This window comes from Pristis pectinata, chromosome 25, assembly GCF_009764475.1.
Source record: "Pristis pectinata isolate sPriPec2 chromosome 25, sPriPec2.1.pri, whole genome shotgun sequence".
Classification (NCBI taxonomy): Eukaryota; Metazoa; Chordata; class Chondrichthyes; order Rhinopristiformes; family Pristidae; genus Pristis; species Pristis pectinata.
Window position 1 is genome coordinate 29,550,115 of NC_067429.1, and position 21,593 is coordinate 29,571,707.

The following is a 21,593-nucleotide window of genomic DNA, read 5'->3' on the forward strand; positions in this document are numbered from 1 at the left end:
GGACATCTGCCCGGGTGGCTACCTCACGTGGGTCACTGAATATCGGCGTCAGCCAACAGCAGGTGAATGTCATTGGGCAGCTGTTTGAGGAAGGCCTGCTCGAACATCAGGCAGGGCTTGTGCCCCTCAGCCAAAGCCAGCATCTCGTTCATCAGGGCCGATGGAGATCTGTCCCCCAGGCCGTCGAGATGAAGCAGCGTGCTCACGACAGGAGAGGCTGAATGTCCGAATGAGAAGGTCCTTGAAAGCTGGGTACTTGCCTTCCTCTGGAGGAGACTGGATGAAGTCTCCGACCTGGGCGGCTGTCTCCTGGTCCAGGAAGCTGACCACGTGGGTAGTACTGTGTGGAGTCGGAGGTGATCTGGCGAAGTTGGAACTGGGCTTTGGCCTGGTTGAACCACACGCGGGGACGAAGTGTCCAGAAGGTGGGCAGCTTGAGTGCTACTGCGTTGGCTGCTGCGTTGTCGGTCATTGTGAGGGTCCAAAATCCATTTGGACCGTCGGGGTCACCAATGTAGCAGCTGCTACCGCGATGTGAAAATAAAGACACGAGTCTGTGAGTTGTAGAACAAGACTGATTTATTTTCCTGCCGTGCGCGGGCCTTTAAGCGAAACGGTTGCCACCTTCTGAGAGAGGAAATGACGTACGCGCTACGCCATAGAGTCTTTTTGCACGTGCGGGTTCTCCCCCGTCGCTCGGGGAAGACTAAGGCCCAGCGCCATCTTGGGCCTCACCGCTCCGACAATGTGCGCCCCAACCGTCGAGCCGGTTCGCCTGCTCGGACGGTGAGTTGCCACAGTTTGAGCTGGTCTATAATAATTATTATCGCCAGTTCGATTTTGTGCACTTCATGGAGACTGCAGATTGAAGCATCACTTGAGTGACATTATCTTAATAACTCTTTAACAAAAAAACTGGAAAAATAAGCTGAAACCAAAAAATTTAGCACACTTTAAAAATCTAGCCCTGTTTAGTCCTCGCTTCATGGTTCCAGATTAGTGCCCTGACTCTCATAGTAGGCTGTACCCTTGGTTTTTTTTTATGTCGACACTGGTTTGTTAGTTCAACAATTTGGTCACAGATTTTAATTTGAAAGTGGCAGCATGTGTACAAAAACATTTTCTTTTTAGCAGTGGGAAATACAGATGCTGTCAAATGATTAACATGCAAGGCATGTATTTGTTTTGTGAGCCGTAAAAGAATCTGAGCCATCAACCTGAGCAGGTGTCCTTCTGCAACCACATGAAAATGCTGCAGTCCTAATTGCAGCTACAGCAAGGCATGTGACAGCATATAGATGGTGGCTAATGTGCATTGGGAAACCAGAGGAGAACACAGAGGGCCTTCGTAATTGTCACTTTTGGTGAAGTTTTACTCGTAACACTAAATACCACAGGTTATAGTGAAGTGAAATAGTTGCCAAAAACAAGCTGCAGTTCCTCAATGGAGGTCTACAACGGCAGGTATGAGTAACTGATCAGCCAGCTCTTTCAGTGACAGTTTTCAGTGACACTATTGAGTCTCTTTCTATTCCTGTGCTCCTAAATGTATTCTGCACTGTGTATAACAGTGATTCTGTTTTCCATTTGTTTCTCTTTGGCTTGCCAGGATTACAATGGAAGGCATGCAGAAAGGTGAAAAATCAGCATCTCTTACAATAACTGAAAATGCTACTCATTGGCAGGATGGAGTTGTTGTGCAGTTGCACCCAAACATGTATGTTATGTTAATGCACAAATTCTGTAGGCACATCAGCTGTCCATATCTTCAATATGTTCATAGATGAGACTACTGGGAACTATTAATTAGATTCATAGCATTTCAGGATAAAATGCAAAAACAATTGTGCTGATGGAGATCATATATGCATTGTTTATTTTATGTCGAATGTCACTTTGAATAAGTCATATTACCATTAAATGAAAATTATAGAAGCTGTCTGTTCATGTGTTGCAAAGGCATCATGCATTCTCTGTGTCGTGTAACCTCCAAGCTATATTTAACCTGTTTAGCTATTCCCTTGGTTCCTTTTTCTCCTAGTACAATTGGGTAAACTGGTTATGGCTTTTGTCTGCTTTATCAGCAGGCAATTCATTGCATATTATACTTTTTGCAATGATAGTTGTAAGAGCAAAATTGTCTTTTTGGCTATTTGAAGCATTCATGCAAGTGCTTCAAGTAAACGTCCATAAAACTGTGTAGTGCAGTTAATTAAAGATATTGATTTCATTTTATTCTTTGAACATTTTTGTAGTTGTATAGAGGTGATTGCAAATCTGAATACATATTTATGTAGGCATATATTCTGGTTTAGTATCCACAACAGTACAAGTGTACCTGTTCTGTGCAGAACAAAGTTCTGAGTGTTTAATCATTCTGAAGGAAAAACAAGCCAAGCACAAGCAGACTTCCCAAATCTGCTGCTGTACAGATATTACGACACACTGTATAAATTAGTAAATGTTAGTGATACAAGTGCAGGTCAGAAGGACTGATCCATGATAGAATGCACCAGCCAATTGTTCTTTCATACGTGTAAGGTAGAATGACATTACTTCATTTAATTGATTTATTTTTCGCCTTTCTGCACAGGTGACTCAGAACAGGAACTCGGACCCCCACCCTCTGTGGATGAGGCTGCAAATACACTAATGACACGCCTAGGCTTTCTGCTGGGAGATAAAGCCTCAGAAGTACAAACAAGCACAGAATACAGTATGGAGGAGCAGGATGAAAATCAGGTATGGATCTGTTGGGAATAGAACTATATGTAATGTGTAACTGTTTCTGGTATTGTAAACTATATACAGGACTGAGTTAGCATTGTTAGAATTGGGTTATTGACACCAGAGTGAACATTTTTGTCACATAAGTGCATCATGATAAAGCTGTTAAAAATGTATTCCACCACAAAAGGAAACTGCAGGATAGCTGTAATTTTGTTCTATATTTAAGAAGCATCAATAATAACTTTGAAATTGGATAAATATTGTGGAAAATGTGGAAGGTTATGGGAAAAGGACAATAATATTGGCCTGAAGGACTTGGTAGAGCAAGTGATCTTCCATGCATTAAACTTCTGTGATTCCGTGCAAAACATTGCTTAAGGAAACCATAGTGGATAGCTCCCAATAAACCTTTGCTCATTGTGAGCTCAAACCTTTGTCTTCACCCTGAATCTCACATTTTCAATGATTCATCTCTCTAAAATTCTTCTAGTTTTAATTTTTTGTGCATATTTTTGAATTGTCTGCTAGTCTTAAGGCAGGATATTCTCCACTTCCTGGCTGGGTGATGTTTTTACATCACTCAAGAATCTTGGCACAGTCCAAGGCAAAATAGCCTGCTTGATTGGTACCCCATCCAAAGTCATAAAATCTGCTGTTTCCACCAATTGTGTACTGTGGCTGCAGTATACATTGTCACAACTTCTTTCAGAACATCTAGCCCATGGGACTCTTGCTTAAATGGAGATAGAACATGCATGAGGACTCCACAACCTCCAAGTTCCTATGCAAATGAATATGCTTCCTTGTTTTGGACAAACCTCACCATTCCTTAATTGTTGTTAAGTCAAAATTGTGAACCTCCCTAAATAACACCTGGATTACTTCAACATTAGTACAGAGAAATAAGAATAAGCTGCAACACCATATCCTGGGAATGATTTTTACTTACCATTTGCAGTCCTTTAGCACTTCTCCATTTTTTTCATATTTGCCAACAAAATAGAAGGAGCCATTGCCCCATCAAGTCTGTGCCAGCTTTTGGAGCATTCCCATCCTGCCACTCATTTTCCCTGTAACCTATTCTCCCTGCACCCCCTTCCCCTCCAGATTCCATCACTTTCACCCATGTGTTAGATTCAAGGAAGCAGTTTATAAGATTGCCAGAAGTAGCATTGGGCCTGAGAATGGGGGCATTTTAGTACTCAGCAGAGGAGGACTGGACCAAGAAATTGAGAAAGAAAGGCAAGGTATAATATGAGAGCAAGCTGGCAAGGACCTTAAGAACAGTTCATAAGAGCTTTTTATGACCTTTATAAGAGTTGCATACAAAGAAAAAGACTAACGAGGACAAACGCAGGTCCATTGTAAGAGCCAGGAGAATTTATAAGGAATAAGGAAATGGCAGAGGTATGAGCCAATTATTTTACACCTGTCTCCAGGGAAAAAGGGCGCACAAAATCTACCAGATATAGGCGAACCCAGGGTCCAGCCAGGATGAGGAACTGAATGAAGCAAGTATTTGTCAAAAACAAGTCTCAGAAAAGTTGGTGCGCCTGAAAGCTGATAAATCCCAGAGTTTTGAAGGAGGTGGCTTTGAAGATGATAGATACTCTGATCATCATCATCCAAAATTCTGTATATTCTGGTTTTGTTTTTGTGAATTGGAGAATTGCAAATGTGACCCAACTATTTAAGAAAAGAGGAAGAAAAAAATGAGGAACCACCTACATGTTAGCCTGACCTCAGTGGTCAGGAAAATGCTGGAATCTATACTAGAGGTTGTAATAACAGAACACCTTGAAGAGAGCGATTAAGCAGGACCAACATTGATTTATGAAAGGAATATCATTTTGACTAATCTGCTGGAGTTCTTTTGATGATGTGGCAAGTAGAATAGATAGGAGGAACAAATAGATGTTGTGTATTTGAATTTCCAGAAGGCATTCACTGAGGTTCAGCACGGTAGATTGATCAACAACATTTCAACACATGGAATAAGGGTAATATATATCAAAATGGATTCAAAATTAGTTTTATACAGAAAATGGATTTGCCATTTGAAGAGAGATTAAGTGGACCAGGACACTGTTCTCTAGGCTTCAGAACAACACAGATTGATAAATTTGTAGACATAAAAGGGAATCAAGGGATAGTGAGGTCTTCCTAGAAAATGGCATTGAGGTCAAAGACCTCAATGAATACAGAGCAGGTTGAAAGTGCTGATGGCCTATTTCTGCTCCTATTTCTTATGTTCTTAATTTCTTAATATAATTTGGTAACTAAACCGTTTATAAAATTTTCTCAACAGTAATCTTGTCTTTAATTCGGAGGCCGTGTGATTTCACTTCTCTTGTCCCTATCCTGAACTGCACCAAAGAGAAAATGGCTGACTATATACCATATGAATCCTGTTCCTTAAACCTCATTAGCAACTTACTCGGACAAAATTTATAAGCCCACACTTCTTAGATTTAAATAAAAACAGTAAAAGGTGGAAACACTCAGCAGGCCAGGCAGCAACTGTGGAAAGAGAAACCATCTCAGAATCAGATCTGAAACGTTAACTGTTTCTTCACAAATGTTGCCCTGACCAGCTGAGTATTTCCAGCATTTTCTGTTTTTATTTAAGCATATGCAGTTTTAAAAAAAATTATTTTCATCCCCAATTGATCAAGAATATGGAGACATAGGAGACAGCAGATGCTGGAATCTGGAGCAACAAACGCTCTGCTGGAGGAACTCAGCAGGTCGACCAGCATCTGTGAAGGGAAATGGACAGTCACGTTTTGGGTTGAAACCCTTCATCTGGACAAAAGGTCTTGATCCGAAACATTATCTGTCCATTTCCCTCCACAGATGCTGTCTGACCCTCTGAGTTCCTCCAGCATTTGTTTGATTATGAACATTGCTGCACCAGAATAGAGAAGAACTTAATTTCAAATAGCTTATATGCTTCTGTGACTGTTGGATTGGAGCACTGTTTATTCTGGTACCAGTTTTTACTTCTGCTTATTCTTTGAAGATTGCATTAACAACTAGAATTTAAACTTATTTTGTAATATTTCTTCTAATTTTCTAGTTTCTTCTGAATCCCTGCAAAAGGAACCAATATCTTGGTCCAGTTGTACTGGTGCCCAAAAGTTTAACAGTGGGTTTAAGATTTCCCTAGGACATGTCTCAGAATCAAATGAAGGTCATATTGAAAGAGTGCATTCTGAATAAACAGAACAACTTTATTAATTTAATTTGATTCTGGCAATTAATTTGATTCTGGCAACTGTCAACTTTGGCTCAGTGGTAACTCACTTGTCTCTGAGTCAGAATGGTGAGGACTCGTGCACTTCTCCAAAGACCTGAACGCAAAGGGTAGTGAGGAGAACTCTATAAATACAATTTCTGTCTTTGGAGGGGTCATGTGCTTTGGGCTAAATTCCAAGTTGTTTCTTATCACAAAAACAGTGAAGTGTGACACTATGTCACCCCTACCCAAGATACAATGTCTTGGATTTATGTTGCTGGTATCTCAAGGTCCTGGAATTCTCTGCTTTGTGATGTTAAAAGAAAACAGTAACCACAAAGTCACAGCAGTTCCAGTTTGTAAGACTACTGCCATTACTTTCAATGGCACATAAGTGTTGTCCTTACCAGCATCATCCACATCCTGACTGTAAATTAAGAGAGTTGTAATAAGCATTTGTTAAATATTCTGCATTGCTGTAAGGTTCTTTCTTTAGCATATCCATTCTTTCGAAAGTTCAGGGCCAATGTGTTCCCTTAAAGGTGAAAGGAAATAATAGTAATCCAGGGAACCATGGTTACCAGGGATATCAAGGACTGGATTTTAAAAAAACACAGACACTGAGTGAGATGTGCTGACAATGATTTCCTGGTCACCTTAGTATAACTCTGAAATTCAATCGTGCATTTCTCAGTGCATAGCACTTGTGGGTCTGATGCAATCAACTCAGCTGGTGTGTGCCATATTGAATTGTTCTTGTGCAGTGCTCTTTTTGGAGTATTATGGAGTAAATCGGGCAAGTATGTCCCTGGAGTAACCAGCACTCTCAAGGCAACTAGGTCATATTGCAGTCCTGTTTGGGATTCTGGGATTCTCCACCCATAGTATTGGTCTCCATCATTGATATTCTCCCTACCCCTGTGTATTTGATCAGCCCAGGCTCCGACTTGGTTCTCCTCTGATCTTCCATTCTTCCATCCAACTCAGCAGAAGCATGATCACATTTCCCCTTTTGCCACAGCACTCTTGCAACCACCCCTGCCAACCCTACCCCCAGTCTTTGTCATGGACTGTGCCTCACATGTCAACTGGGCATGCAACTGCCACCCCCTCTCTCCATTCTTAGCCTCAATATGAGGAGGTGCATTTTCAGTGGTTGGCTCACCCCTGCAGCAAGCATCTAGTTCACCCTTTAGGATGCCCTAAAATTTTTGTATCACTGTCCCTCTCTCTACAGATGGAGCTTAACTTGCTGAATATTTCTGGCAATTTTCCTTCTTTATTTTTAACAAGTGAGATTGTGACGTGCCTTCAAGAGTTGTGTTTAACTTCCTTTTGACCTTCTAGCTTGCTGCCAAAGTAACAGTGGAAACCTGCTTCCAACTTACTGCTGCTGATGTGCTGTGCAGTTGGAATGTCTTAAAAGTTTTCCCAATCAATTATAATTGGCTTCATATCAAAAATTGAAAAAATTAACGTTTTATTAACTTGAATGCACATGTGACATTTCAGCACAGGGCACAGTAGGTAGATGCCATGTGTTTTTTTCAATCTGTATCACATACATGGCAGGCTGTCTTCAGGGAGTGTATGTGATGACTTGGATGAAAAAATATTTTTATTAAAAAAAAGCATGAGTTACAAATGCTGTAAAAGCTGCCAGGGTAATTTCTTAGTTTTGGTAAATATTCCTGAAAATCAGAGATGTTTTTTTAAAAAAAAGAAAATTGAAAGTAAATAATCAAATAAACAGTTAAAGATGAAAAAGAGTAGATAATTAAAAACTTGAAATACAAATGACTGAATAATTTAAACTAAAGAATAAATGAAAATGATCCTAGCTTCTCCTCTGCATTATAGTTCACAGCCCTGCAGTTCCCTTTGAAATCAGTGGGATCTCAGATGCTTGCCAGGTCTAAGCTGGCACAAGATCAGAGAGGCGCTTTCTGCAGCATAATTATTAGGGAATCTCAGCAAGACTGGGATCTCCCTGGGGACACCAGAATCAAGGATACTAACAGACTTAATCTTTTCAAATCTGTCAGTAGGCGGGGAAGTTCCAGACATACTACCATTTAAATGGCTAAACAGTTCTTATTAATCAGGGAGATCCAGTCCATAATCACTACATAAATTTCAGATTAGTGAAGGAAATGCCTTTAAAAGCTAGGAGTGAGATAAGAAAGATGGAAGTAGTAATGCTGCTTCTGATGTCAGAAGTCTGTGTCAGAAATGAATCTGCTGACAATTTCAGGAGCAAAAATCTGCAGGAGCTGGAAGTCTGAAATGAAAACAAAATGCTGAGAATTCTCAGTCCCACTGGCCCCCGTCAACCCATCCCCTACCCTCTCCATCTGCCCATCACCCACACATTCTTCCCCACCGGTTCCCCTCCCCACCTCCTTCCCCTTTATTCCATGGTCCACTGTCCTCTCCTATCAGATTCCATCTTCTTCAGCACTTTGTCACTTCCACCTATCACCTCCCAGCTTCTTGCATCATTCCCACTCTCCTCCCTCCTCACCTGGCTATCACCCCCTCACCTGGATCCATTTATCATCTGCCAGCTCTTGCTCCACGCCTTCCCACCACCTTTTTATACTGGCTACCTCCCCTCTTGATTAAGGATCTCGACCCGAAATGTCGACTGTCTATGGCTGACCCTGACTAGCTGAGAATTCGCAGTTGCACAAAAACAGAAAATTCTCAGCTAGTCAGGCATTGTCTGTCGAGAGGGATAACCAGTTTTATTTCCTGAAATGTTAACTCTGTTTTCCTGTCCAGGGATGCTGCTTAACCAGCAATTTTTCTATAACACCAAGAGGTTCTTGTTATCTCAGATGCTTACCAGGTCTAAGCTGGCACAAGATCAGAGTTCATTGTTTGAAACAAGTTCATTGTTTGACAGTTACCAAATAGTGCATTACAATGAGGTTGCTAACATGTACACTATGATGGGACTCTATGAATGCAATAATAAATGTTTGTGCTAATCATTCTCGTGTTTCTTTGCAGTGTTTACTGGACTTTTTAAAATTTTAGTTTGTGACAAATTTATATAGTACTATATCAGCCTTGAATAACATAGTGGGTTTCTTTTAATCATTTAGAAAAATAACTTCAGGACGCACCAAATGATTTTCAGAGTCATTTGAAATCGCTTCCAATTCCATTAACAGGTGCTGTTTTTTAAATTCATTTTTCCAGAGGCCAGCATTTATTGCCTGTCTATAATTGCCCCTTGGTAAGCCATCATCTCGAATTGCTACAGCTCAGCTGGCGAGGGTACTCCCACAGTGCTGTTCGGTAGCGAACACCAGGGTTTAGACCTTATTTATGGTTTGTGACTGGGAGGGAAATCTGCTGCCGATGGGGTTACTATCTACCTGTTTCCATTAGATGGAGACTCATTCTACAATTATAACAAATGTTCCCATTTGATCCACACTGAAATAAAGAACTGATTCTTTAGCTCAGGATTCTGTAAAGGTACTCTGCCAGTTTAATTATTTGAGCACATGTAACAGTTAACAATCTCTTGGTGTGTTTTTGGTCATATTTTACTGTTGAAGTTCTTTCCCAATCAAAAGAGGTGCCCTATCCCAGGAGCACACCAATATCTCTAAGCAATTGATTCTCAAGCACTGTTTGTAGAGATCTGTGGACATATTGTCTGGTTAGTGTCTAATCAAGATAATAACAGTTTCTGCAAAGGGAGATACATGAAGTGCAGGGTAATAAATAATAAGTAACGCCCATGAAAATGCACATTAATCGGCTCTATTTATAGTATGTTTTATATGCTATTCCACTAGCTGAGAAAAGACACATTGAGTTTCTGTAGAAGTTGCTGACATTCTGTACTTGTAAATGTCTAGAAAGGGATTTATTGATTGGGATGTAACTAAAGCCATTGTTAAAATAACAGATGTTTAAGAAATAACAGAAGGTAGATAATGGTCAAAAGTATTTCAGGACAAACTGAAACTGAATGGATGTCACAGCTGTTACTGTGCAGCGAGGAAATGTTTTGTGTTATTTTTAGGCTCCATTTTCATTGTCTGTGTGTTTCACTTTTTAAAGTTGTACACACCATGGGCCAAGTGATTGATGCCAAAGTTGGCTTATGATAATTTACATATCGTTATTTAATCTTTGTTTTAGCTCCAATTTCAAATACAAATTTTTAGTGTTTATTTTAGCATTAAAGCCAATTCCACATATTTTTAAACATTTATTTACTTTAAAAAATATAAACACAATTGCTGTGCTGGACTGGAATTCTATGGATTCTAGTAATCCACCAGTTTATTCAAATGATTTCTACTTATGAGTTTTGATATGTACACAGGCTTGATGATCAAGACAGGAATCAATGGTGACCAAATAAATATAGGAGTAGGCCATTCAGCTAGCAGAGCCTGTTGCACTGGAGCTGAGAGGGTTGGCCTCCTACGGCCACATCTGTCTTCCCTTTCCTGGACGTGACCCCAGCTAATGGAGACGTTTCCCCTTGTTCCTCGCTGACTTCAATATTACTTGGAGTTCCTGATGCTATACTTAGTCAAATGCTACCTGAAAGTCAAGTGCAAACTTTCTCACTTGACCTCTGGAATGTAGCTGTTTTGTTCACACTTCGACCAAGGTTATAATGAAGTCTAACACGGAATGGTCCCATGGGAAACTAAATTGACCATTGATGAGAAGATCATTGAATAGCTGGTGGCACTTCATAGCATTGTTGATAACCGCTCCCATCATTTTGCTTATAGCAAACAATTTGATCGCTGTTTCGGCAGCAATTTCCACCACTTTCTATTGCAGGCACTGAAGATAAGGGCCAATGTTTTGTTGTAATTGTTTTTTCTTGAATGTTAGCTTTTAGTGATTTTTATACATTGAGCCCTTAAATCGCTTCTTGAAGTTCCATCTTCTCAACTTTTAGAACATGTTCTATACTGTTGTTTGGCAGGGATGGTAGTGTAGCGGTTAGCGTAACGGTATTACAGCACCAGCGACCCGGGTTCAATTCCGGCCGCTGTCTGTAAGGAATTTGTAAGTTTTCCCCATGACTGCGTGGGTTTCCTTCCACATTCCAAAGGCGTACGGGTTAGGAAATTGTGGGCATGTTATGTTGGCACCAGAAGTGTGGCGACACTTGCGGGCTGCCAGCAGGACACTCTACGCAAAAGATGCATTTCACTGTGTGTTTCGATATACATGTGATTAATAAAAAAACCTTATCATACTTCCCTGCATTCAATTCCTTCTGAACAGTTTTGCCCAGTTATTTAATGTATTAATGTAATTTGCACCTTCCTGCTCTCATCTACAGTTCTTGTGCCAGCTAATTCAGTGTTATCAGCAGACTTGGGTGAGTGGCTGTTGATTCTATTAACCAATACATTTATAAATAAAGTGAAAAACTGAGGCCCCATGTGGATCTGGTAAGCATCACTGGTCACATCCTTCTAACTTAAGCACATATACTTTATTGCTACTCTTTTACTTCTTAACCAATTAATGTTTTACCTTGAATTTCATTTCCTGTCAGTGTGCGGTCTAAAATATGCAAAACTGACCCAGGATATTCGGCCATTAATTTCAGTTTCTATCAAAAGATATCCCTTTCATAAGAGAGACTGCGATCTGCGGTCCATTCTTCAGATTCTAACAAGTGGAAAGTTCTAGTGCTTTGCAAACTTCCATTTGATCCTGCAGACTCCTGAAAAAGAAGTATCTCAATTGGCAAGAGATGGAATTTGAACACAAGCAGATGTAAACACAATAGATTGTTGTAGTGTTTTGTCTGCTTGGCTATCCTCTTGGTCCTGAAAGCTGTCCCATGCTTTATTGTTGCTAAATTTCTCAAATCGTCCCAGTATCTTGAATTGAACTTTAGTAAGAGAAAGCAAAAATAACCTCAAACCTTGGCTGTATTTGCAACTTTCTAGATCAGAAACACAAGGCATCAGACTGTGCAAATAGTACAGTGCAGGCAGACAATGAGGTTCAAGGCCATAACGAGGTAGATTTTGAGGTCAAGAGTTAATCTTCAACGTACAAGAGGAATGTTCAGGAGTCAAATGACAGTGGGATAGAAGCTGTCCTTGTGCCTGGTGATGGGTGTTTTCCAGCTTTTGTATCTTCTGCCTGACAGAAAGGGGGAGAAGAGAAAATGTCTGGAGTCGGAGCGGTCTTTGATTATGCTGGCTGTTTTACCAAGGCGGTGAGAAGTTTAGAGTCTGTGGAGGGGGAGGCTGATTTTTGTGATGGAATAAGCTGTGTCCACGACTCAGTAACTTATTTTCAAGTTAACGTGGTGTGTGATTTGGAGAAGAACCTGTAGTTGATGTTCCCCGGCACCTGCTGTTCCTGTCTTTCTGAGTTGCAGAGGTCCTAGATTTTGGAGGTTGATGGTCAAAGGGTTGGATGTTTAGAATGTTGAACCGTTTGCCCTGGATGGTGCTGAATTCTTGAATATTATTGGATCTGTACTCATCAAAGCAAGTCGACAGAATTGCTTTGGATTCTTGACTTGGGTCATACAGATGGTGAAATGGCTTGGGTGTAAATTGTAATGGAATGTCCTGTGGACAGAGTAATTGCAATATGGCACTTGTTCGCTTCATAGAGATTGTTCAGTCACTATTTCTCACCCACTAGCAAATCCGGTGCAAACTTACTCAATTCACTAAGGTAGGTGTAACCTGTGAATTGCTGTTTTGTGGGTCCCAGGTTCATTGGACGTTATTATGATCGGTGGATTTGAGTTGGTGCAGGGAATTTCAAAGCTGTTCAGCCACATTACAGAGCAGAGTTTCCTTCCATTGAAAGTTGAATGATGGTAACATTCTGCTTAAAAGCCTTAAGTACTCCATATTGTTTTCACAATAGCACATTGTCTTCCTTGGCTCAGCTACTCGACAAGACCAAATTATATCTGAAACTTTCATTAGAATTTACTTTTTTTAAAAATGAGGGCTACAGAAAGTGATTTAAAGATTTTTCACATCCACTTTGGAAACAAGCTGCCAATTTATGTCATCAATGATTTTTAAAGAAATTGTGAACTAGAGTTTTTGGTAACCTATAAAGATTCTCTATTTAAAAAAAATACATTTCTCCAATTAATTTGTTTTTCAATTGTTCATACCTTTTCATGGTTTCTCCTTTATGTTTGCAGACATCTGCAGAGACTCAGCGAATCAGCCCCTGCTCCACTCTGACCAGCAGTACTGCATCCCCACCTGCTAACAGTCCCTGTTCTACACTACCACCAGTTAGTACTTCTGCAACTGTTAAGGATTGCTCTTATGGAACTGTCACCAGCCCAACATCCACACTGGAGAGCAGGGACAGTGGTATTATTGGTGAGTTCTTCTAACATAAATCTCTGTGTTAATGCTTCAGTATGGTCCTCCTTTATAAATATACGAGGACTGTAATGTATACTCAAGCTATATTTAAAATAATAATGTCTACATGGAGGTAGCAAGACAACCTAGTATTTATTATGTTAGATTGTAAAATCATGATTTGGATGGTTGGGCTGTTAACTAATTTAGTTATCCAAATTGACTAAATTGCGATGAACATTGTTTACTCTTAATTTCTCAATAATATGTTAGTGGCATTCTGGCTTTAATAATATCAGTAAGTGTGCATGTGCAGAATGTCTACTGTGTCTAGTAAAGTGAAGCATTTAACACAGTATCATACACGCATTCAAGTAGCCTCCATAAAAATTTGTTATTTCCACAGGTAAATGTTCTTTTTACACTAAGCCTTAAGTTTCATTGCTTACGCTTTGATTGTACTTGGAACTTCAATATTTTGCACCAATTCAATCACTTCTCAAAGTTGGCAGGTTTGATTCTTTTAGAAATGTCACAATGTTTTGGGTCTGAGGTTGATAAAGCATTTTCAATTATACCATGAATGACAGGCAACCAAATGTTAATTTCTGCCGATAAGAACGTTTCATTAATTATAGGACAACATGAGTGATGTTATCCATTTGATATTTTTGTTGGATTCATGAAAATATGAAAAGTTTGGGGCATAGATGTATACTGTATTTGACATAACATCAATGTTTCACACTTTCTAATACAGCATTCTACATCCTACATTCTACATGAACATAAACAGATTGTTCATATTGTGGCGACTCACCGTCTAGTCGGGCGAACCGGCTCGGCAGTCGGGTCGCGCGGTGTCGGAACGACGAGGCCCAAGATGGCGGCGGGCCTCGTCTTTCCGAGCGACGAGGAGAACCCGTGCGCCGGAAAGTCCTGATGACGTAGGACTTACGTCATTACCGGTTGTTTTTGGGCGGGAACATTCTCCCTTAAAGGGCCTGCGCAAGGCGGGAAAATAAACCAGTTCTGTTTGGCAATCCTCCGAGTAGAGTCTTGTTTTATTCCGCGGTAGCAACCGCTACAATATGAATAAAAAGAACAATTGAGACGTAGAGAGAGATTGGAGTAGAACATTAAAAATGTAGGAAATAGGAGCAGGAGTTGACAGTTTGGCCCAAGGGGCTTACTCTGCTATTCAACCAAATCAAAGTTGATCTTCCACCTCATCTGCCCTATATCTGGTATCCCTTACTTCCTATAATATCCAGAAATCTATCAATCACTGTTTTGAATGTCATCTATCACTAAACACCTCCAGCACATAGCCAACTTGATCTTTCTAGATAGGACAGACCTGTCATCCTGGAACTAGCCTGGTGAAGCTTTGCTGCCCTCCCTCTACAGCAAACCCATCCTTTTTTAGGGAAGGTGACCAGAATTATACAGAGTGCTGCAGGTGTGGTCTCACTAAGGCACTATATAGTTGTAGTAAGCATCTTTACTCATGGATTCAAATCCTCTTGCAAGAAAGGTAACATGCCATTTGACTTCCTAACTGCCTGCTGTATCTGCATGTTAGTTTCCATTGACCCATGCACAAGGACACTTAGGTCTCTTGGGACATTAACATTGCCCAATCCCTTGTCATTTAAAAGAAATTGTCAGCATTTTGGTTTCTTCCACTGAAGTGGATAACAGCATGTTTTCCACATTGTTATGCTGTTGCCCACTCACTCGAGGATGTATCTTGTCTATATCCTCTTGAAATCTCTTTGCATCCTCATCACTACTCACATTCCAACTTAATTTTGTGTTACCAGCAAACTTTAAAATATTCTATTTGATTCCCAAGCCAACTTGTTGATGTAATTTGTATATAGTTGGGGCATAAATACTGATCCCTGTGGTACCCCACCAGGCACAGGTCATTAGCATGAAAATAGACCTTGTTTGTTCCTACTCTTTGTTTTCTATTTGTTTATTAACTCTTAATCCTTATTAGAATTTTAAAGACAAATCCATGTGTCCTGATGTTGTTCACCAATCTCCTGTGTGAGTCCTCAATGAAAGCATTCTGAAAATCTAGATATACTATGTCCACTGATGCGTCCTCAAAGAACAAAAGTAGATTAGTCAAATATGGTTTCTTGTTTATAAATCCAGTTTAACACAGTTCATTCATATTATTATTTTCTAAGTGTCTTGGTATCACATCTAATGAAGGATAGGCAATATATCACATACAGTATAGATCCCAGCATTTAGAAATGAGGTCATGGCTGTCATGTGACACCATTGGGCGCTGGTCGAAAGTGACACTACTGTCAATCAAGGTCTGGCTCCACCCACCCATTAGCACACACTCTTGACCATTGGTTCCTGTGCACACCTCTTGTACCTGGCCATGACCTATTGGACCTGTTGAATTACCTAGACTGGCTCCACCCAGCTCTCCAACACTATAAAGAATGCCACATGTGCATGGTTCTCTTTCTTTTGATTGCTGCAGGAATCGAAACCATGCCAAAGGGACTATTGGTAAGAGTGCACTTCCACAGGGGTTAGGAGCGTCTTGAGTAGATTCCCGGTAGTGTAGAGCCGATGCTTGTCCAGAGTCAGGGTGTTCAGGCATCATATTGTTTTTTTTCCCTGATCATTTGTAACCAGTTCGCCGTGTGTGTGCGTGCGCACGCACCTCACCCCCATTGTGATTTCCCCCATGTTTTGAGGTCACCTGTGTGCGAGTGTGCATCCGTTCCCATTCATTCTGTTCCCATGTTTGTCTTTGTGATTAAATCATTTTTAAAATGCCAAAGACTGTGTCTAGAGTCCTCTACCTTTGAGACCTCAAAGAACCTTTTCTGACAACAGTGACAAAAGGAAAATTTACAGAAAGAGGAGAAAAGTGATACAAAACGTCAATTGATAAAGGAAGAATAAGAAGGAAAGATAACCGGGTGGACAGAAAAAGCTTCAATTTATATGGTGGCTTTAATGTCTTATAACATCCAATGGTGCTTCACAGGAGCATCCCCAAACAAGATATGATGGACTAGCACAAAATAATATTATAGTGCAAAATTTGGTTATTTGCTGTAAGAAATTGCCCTAAAGGGGGAATGAGCAGTAGAGAGGCAAATGTGTTTAGGGAGAGCATTCCAGAGCTTAGGGCCTTGGCATCTAAAAATCTGGCCACCAGTTGTATATTTTAAGTGGCAGAGAATCAGGGCATTAATGAGGACATGAAAGTGGAATGCAAGAGTAGGCTAGTGAGAAACATGAAAATAGACTGTAGGGATCCTAAGGATATGGAAAAAGTGAAAAGATCAGCCAAAGTTAATGTGGATCCATTACATTCTGAGCAGAAGTAGTTATATTGGGGGAATAAGGAAATAGCAGAGAAGTTAAAGAAATTTGTACTGTATGTCTGTCTGTTGGGCAGAAGATGGAAAATTCCAGATATATTAAAGGAGTACAGAACAAGATCAAAGAAATTATTATTTTTAAAATTTTTAATGAATTTTTTAGACTTTAAGTTTTATTTACAGCGTGGTAACAGGCCCTTCCGGCCCAACGAATCCGTGCCGCCCATTTTAAACCCAAATTAACGTACCCGTACGTCTTTGCAATGTGGGAGGAAACCGGAGCACCCGGAGGAAACCCACGCAGACACACAGGGAGAACGTACAAACTCCCTACAGACAGCAGCAGGAACCGAACCCCTGATCGCGGGCACTGTAATAGCGTCGCGCTAACTGATACGCTACCGTGCTGCCCTACGTGCATGGTTTAAAAAAATAGTATCAGAGAAATGGAACTGAATGGTGATTAAAACCCCAGAACCCAATGTCCTGTATCCAAGGGATTTTGAAGGAGATTCAAGAATGGTTCCCACAGATTGAAAGGCAGCAAATGTAATCCCACTATTAAAGAAAGAAAGGAGAGAGAGAAAGCAGGAAACTATAGACAAGTTTGTTTAACATCAGTAATGGGAAAATGCTAAGATCTATTATTAAGGGCAGAAAGGCAATTAAAAAAACAATAATAGGATTGGGCAGAGTCCACATGGATTTATGAAAAGCAAACCTTGTTTGACAAATCTATTAGAGGTTATTGAGGTTGTAACTAGCAGGATAAATAAGTAAGAATCAATTGATTGGTGTATTTGGACTTTTAGAAGACCTTCAATAAAGTGCCACACGAGGTTACAAAACAAATTAGAGTACTAGTTTGAGGCTTAATTGACAAACAGAAAACAGAGCACAGGAATAATGGAATGGTTTTCAGGATGGGGGACTGTGACCAGTGGAGTGCCACAGGTCTCGATGATTGGACCTCAGCTTTTTACTATCTATATCAATGATTTGGATAATGATACAGAGCTAGGCGGCAGTGTGGGCAGTGAGGAGAATGCAGAGAGGCTCTAAGGAAATAGAGACAGGTTAATTAAATGGGCAATGACATACCAGATGGAATATAATGTGGAACAGTTTTTTTTAAGTGGTGAGAAATAGAAAGACGTTGGTGTTCAAAGGGACCTGGATATCCTCATACATGAAAGTTAACATGCAGGTACAGGAATCAATTCAGAAGGCAAACAGTGTATTTGCCTTTATTGTAAGAGGATTTGATATAAGCATCTTGGTCCAATTACTTGGGGCCCTGCTAAGACTGCATATGGAAAACTATGAAGAAGGCGTTTGGCACGCTGGCCTTCATCAATCGGGGCATTGAGTATAGGAGTTGGGAAGTTATGATGCAGTTATATAAGACTTTGGTGAGGCCGCACTTGGAGTATTGTGTACAGTTTGGGTCATCCTATTATAGGAAAGGTGTTAGTAAACTAGAAAGAGCGTGGAAAAGATTTACCAGGATGTTTCCTGGACATGGGAGCCTGAGTTACAAGGAGAGGTTGCGTAGACTAGGACTTCACTCCCTGGAAAGTAGGAGATTGAGGGGTGACCTGATAGAGGTATATAAGATCATGAGGGGCATAGACAGGGTGAAAGGACATAGTCTTTTTCACAGGGAGGGGGTGCTAAAAACAAGAGGGCATAGGTTTAAAACGAGAGGCGAGAGATTTAAAAGGGACATCAGGGGCAGCTTCTTCACGTAAAAGGTGGTGCATATTTGGAATGAGCTGTCAGAAATAGCAGTTGAGGCAGGCACATTTAGCAACATTTAAAAGCCATCTAGTTGAGTAAAAGGATAAGAGGGGTTTAGAGCGCTATGGGCCAAGCACGGGCGGATGGGGCTAGGTTGCTGGGCAACACAGTCGGCATGGACAAGTTGGGCCAAAGGGCCTGTTTCCATGTTGTACGACTCTATGACTATGACTCTGTACAAGTCTGGACTCCTTTTAAAAAGATACTTGCTAAAAAGCAAGTACAGCAAAGGTTTGCCAGATTGAAATGGATTGTTTGCTGTATGAGAAAAGATTAAGCAAACAGCCTATACTCTCAAGAGTTTATAGAATGAGAGATGACTTCATTAAAACATATAAAATTCTTACAGTAGATGCAGAATTGATTTTTCTCCAGGCTGAGGTGTCTGGAACTGGAGTTCACATTCCTCAAAATGAGATGTCAGCCATTCAGGAAAGAAAAGAAAAAATTTCTTAACCAAGGAGATGGTGAATCATTGGAATTCTCGACCCAAGGAGGGCTGTGGAGTCACTGAGTGTATTCAAGATAGAGATTAATATATTTTTAGATTTTAAGGGAATTGAGAAGATATGCTGTTAGTTCATGAAAGTAGCACCAAGATAATAGGACAGTCTTAATTCCGTTGAATTACAGGGCAGGCAAAAGAGGTCAAATGGCTTACTCCCATTTTTATTTATTATAGTCTCTTTTTAAAAAAACTGATTAATTATTTGTCTCATGAATGTAAGTATAATCTAAGGAACACTAATTGAATGAACTTAATGGAATCAAAAGTGATCAAACAAGTCTCCATTTTTATACTTAATAAAGACTAACTTAAAAGTAAGAAACCATAAAAGGTGACAGATGGAGCCCTAAATGAACTTAGCTTGAATACAAACCTCTGAGTTTATATAGTTTGTAAGGGCTTGCATCAATCAATCAGTGTTCTTTACATTGCACACTGGCAACTAAAGCTTCATGCCATCTCTAATGTCTTTTCAACTGGCCATTAATATATATATATGTGTGTGCGTGTGTGTGTGTATGTATATATGTGTGTGTGTGTGTGTGTATATATGTAGTCTAAGGAAATATTAAATACTTATTGTAAGGTTTGACACACCTTGGGCCAGATATTCTTGGACCTGATCCATTTTCCCCCATTCACCTCACCTCACTGGATTCAGATGCAAAAGGCTGATCTCATTGATCCTCTGCACCCCAGAGTCTCTGTAATGAGTAGGAATCAAGCCAAGTACTGCTGAGTCCCCATCCCTAGAATGCCCTGACAGGCTTTGACTTTCAGAGATCTTTAAAAGCTATTAAAATTGAAGTAATTTTTTAAAGTATTTAAAACATTAAAAATGAAGTTAACTGAGAACACATTGAAGTATTTAGAAATAATTAGAAATACTAAATTAATCAAAATAATTTTTTTTAAAAAAGACCTAATCCTTCCCCATGTAATCCTTTGCCCCAGGTCTGACCTGGCGTAGAATCAAAGATATGAGTACCCCAGTGCATTGCTGTGGAGTCCCGGTAATACGGGGTCCTGTTGCTGGACTCCACATGGAGTCTATAATGGCAGAATGTGGTGACAGATGCAACACCAGCACAAGCCCAGAATTTGCTCCTGTTGGAATGTGTGAACACTGGCAGTTCCAAAGGGAACATCCAGAAAGATTTACCTCAATTCTAAATCATTGTTGAGGGTCTAGGGAAAGTTGTGTGTAATTTCAGTGTTGAGCTATTTGATGACGCAAAAGCTCAGTGACTGCAGTGCAATTGTTAATGTGAGATTAACGTGTTTGAACAGCTTACACAATTTTTTTTAAATCAAAGAGCAAGAGCAACATAACTACTAAGTTCACCAAAAAAATAGAAAATAATAGGTTGTGATAGATGTCTGTCTTTCAGACTGGAAGGAAATATACACTGGCGTTCTGAAAGGACCATTCTTTTCTTTTGATGACCAAGGCAAGATTTTATTTTTTTTAGACGATGCAAACAGCAAGAAAGATGGTCTACAAGAGTGCACACACTGTGGAATGGCAGATTAAATTCAACATCACTGAATGTGATAACATTTAGTTAGAAAAATGAGAAGACAAGTGTGATAATTAGTATAATTTAACAAGTGGGAGACCTGACAACATTTATGCACAAATCTTTGTAGGTGGTAGGACAGGGTAATGGTACAATCAATGGTGTACATGAGATCCAAGGATTTGTAAATAGAAGTGTGGAGTGCAAAAGCCACAAAGTAATGCTGAACCTATGCAAAAATGCTCCCAAACTTGAGTGTCCCATCCAGTTCTGGGCATCATGCTGTAGGATGGACATGAAGTCTGGAGAGGAACAAGTAAAACTCCAGGCTCCAACTACTTTCCTACATTTATTCTGGTCCTTTGTCATCATAGTACAATGTTAGTTTTAATCTGTCAAGCCTTTAATGTTGAAGATCTAGTTTGGGGAGAGCACAGAAGAGATTTACCAGAATTGGCAGTTCTTCTTGGACCTTGATGGGAGTAATTTAAAATCATGGTTAGGTAGAGTAAACAGGGTGAAAAATGTTGTGACTGAAGTCTTCGTAACCAGAGAGCACAGATTTAATCGTTTCAGAAGAGGAACTGGGTAATATGAGAGAGAGATTTTTAGAAAATAAGTGGTTAGGACTTGAACTGCAGTGTTAATTAGTTTGGTGGATACGGATTTATTAGCTTTAAAAAGGAATTGGATAAGTCTTTTGATGAACAATTGCAGGGAAGTGTGAGGAAAGGCTGGAGGTGGGAGTAACTGGTTTGAACGTTAGGCAGAATGATCCCTTATGCTGTACAAATTCTATGATTTTTTTTCCCTTCCTTGTGTAACTTGGACTGTGATCAATAATAATTTTCCATAAAAAACTTCCTATTAATTAGCCTCTGAGCTTCTCTAAGATTTAAACATTACAATAATTATTTCTAACCACATGAAAATGAAATTTTCCCTTTAATCAGTACTCTGAATGCTTGAAGTTGTTTTTCTTAGTTAAGTAATTTCATACTGTGACTAAATTTTTTTTCACTATTTAAGAGGTTAAAAAAAATCACTTTTTTAAATCCATTTATCCTG

General features: G+C 39.9%; 1 protein-coding gene across 5 annotated transcripts in view; it reads left to right on the forward strand.

Moving 5' to 3' along the window:
• The window catches only part of tanc2a (tetratricopeptide repeat, ankyrin repeat and coiled-coil containing 2a), a 591,670-nt gene that overhangs the window by 361,614 nt on the left and 208,463 nt on the right, over window positions 1-21,593 (forward strand). For all 5 annotated transcript variants that reach the window (XM_052038520.1, XM_052038521.1, XM_052038522.1 and 2 more), the window contains 2 exons: window positions 2,594-2,742; window positions 13,155-13,341. In XM_052038520.1, coding sequence (XP_051894480.1) covers window positions 2,594-2,742; window positions 13,155-13,341 — 336 coding nt within the window. The remainder of the gene's footprint in view (window positions 1-2,593; window positions 2,743-13,154; window positions 13,342-21,593) is intronic.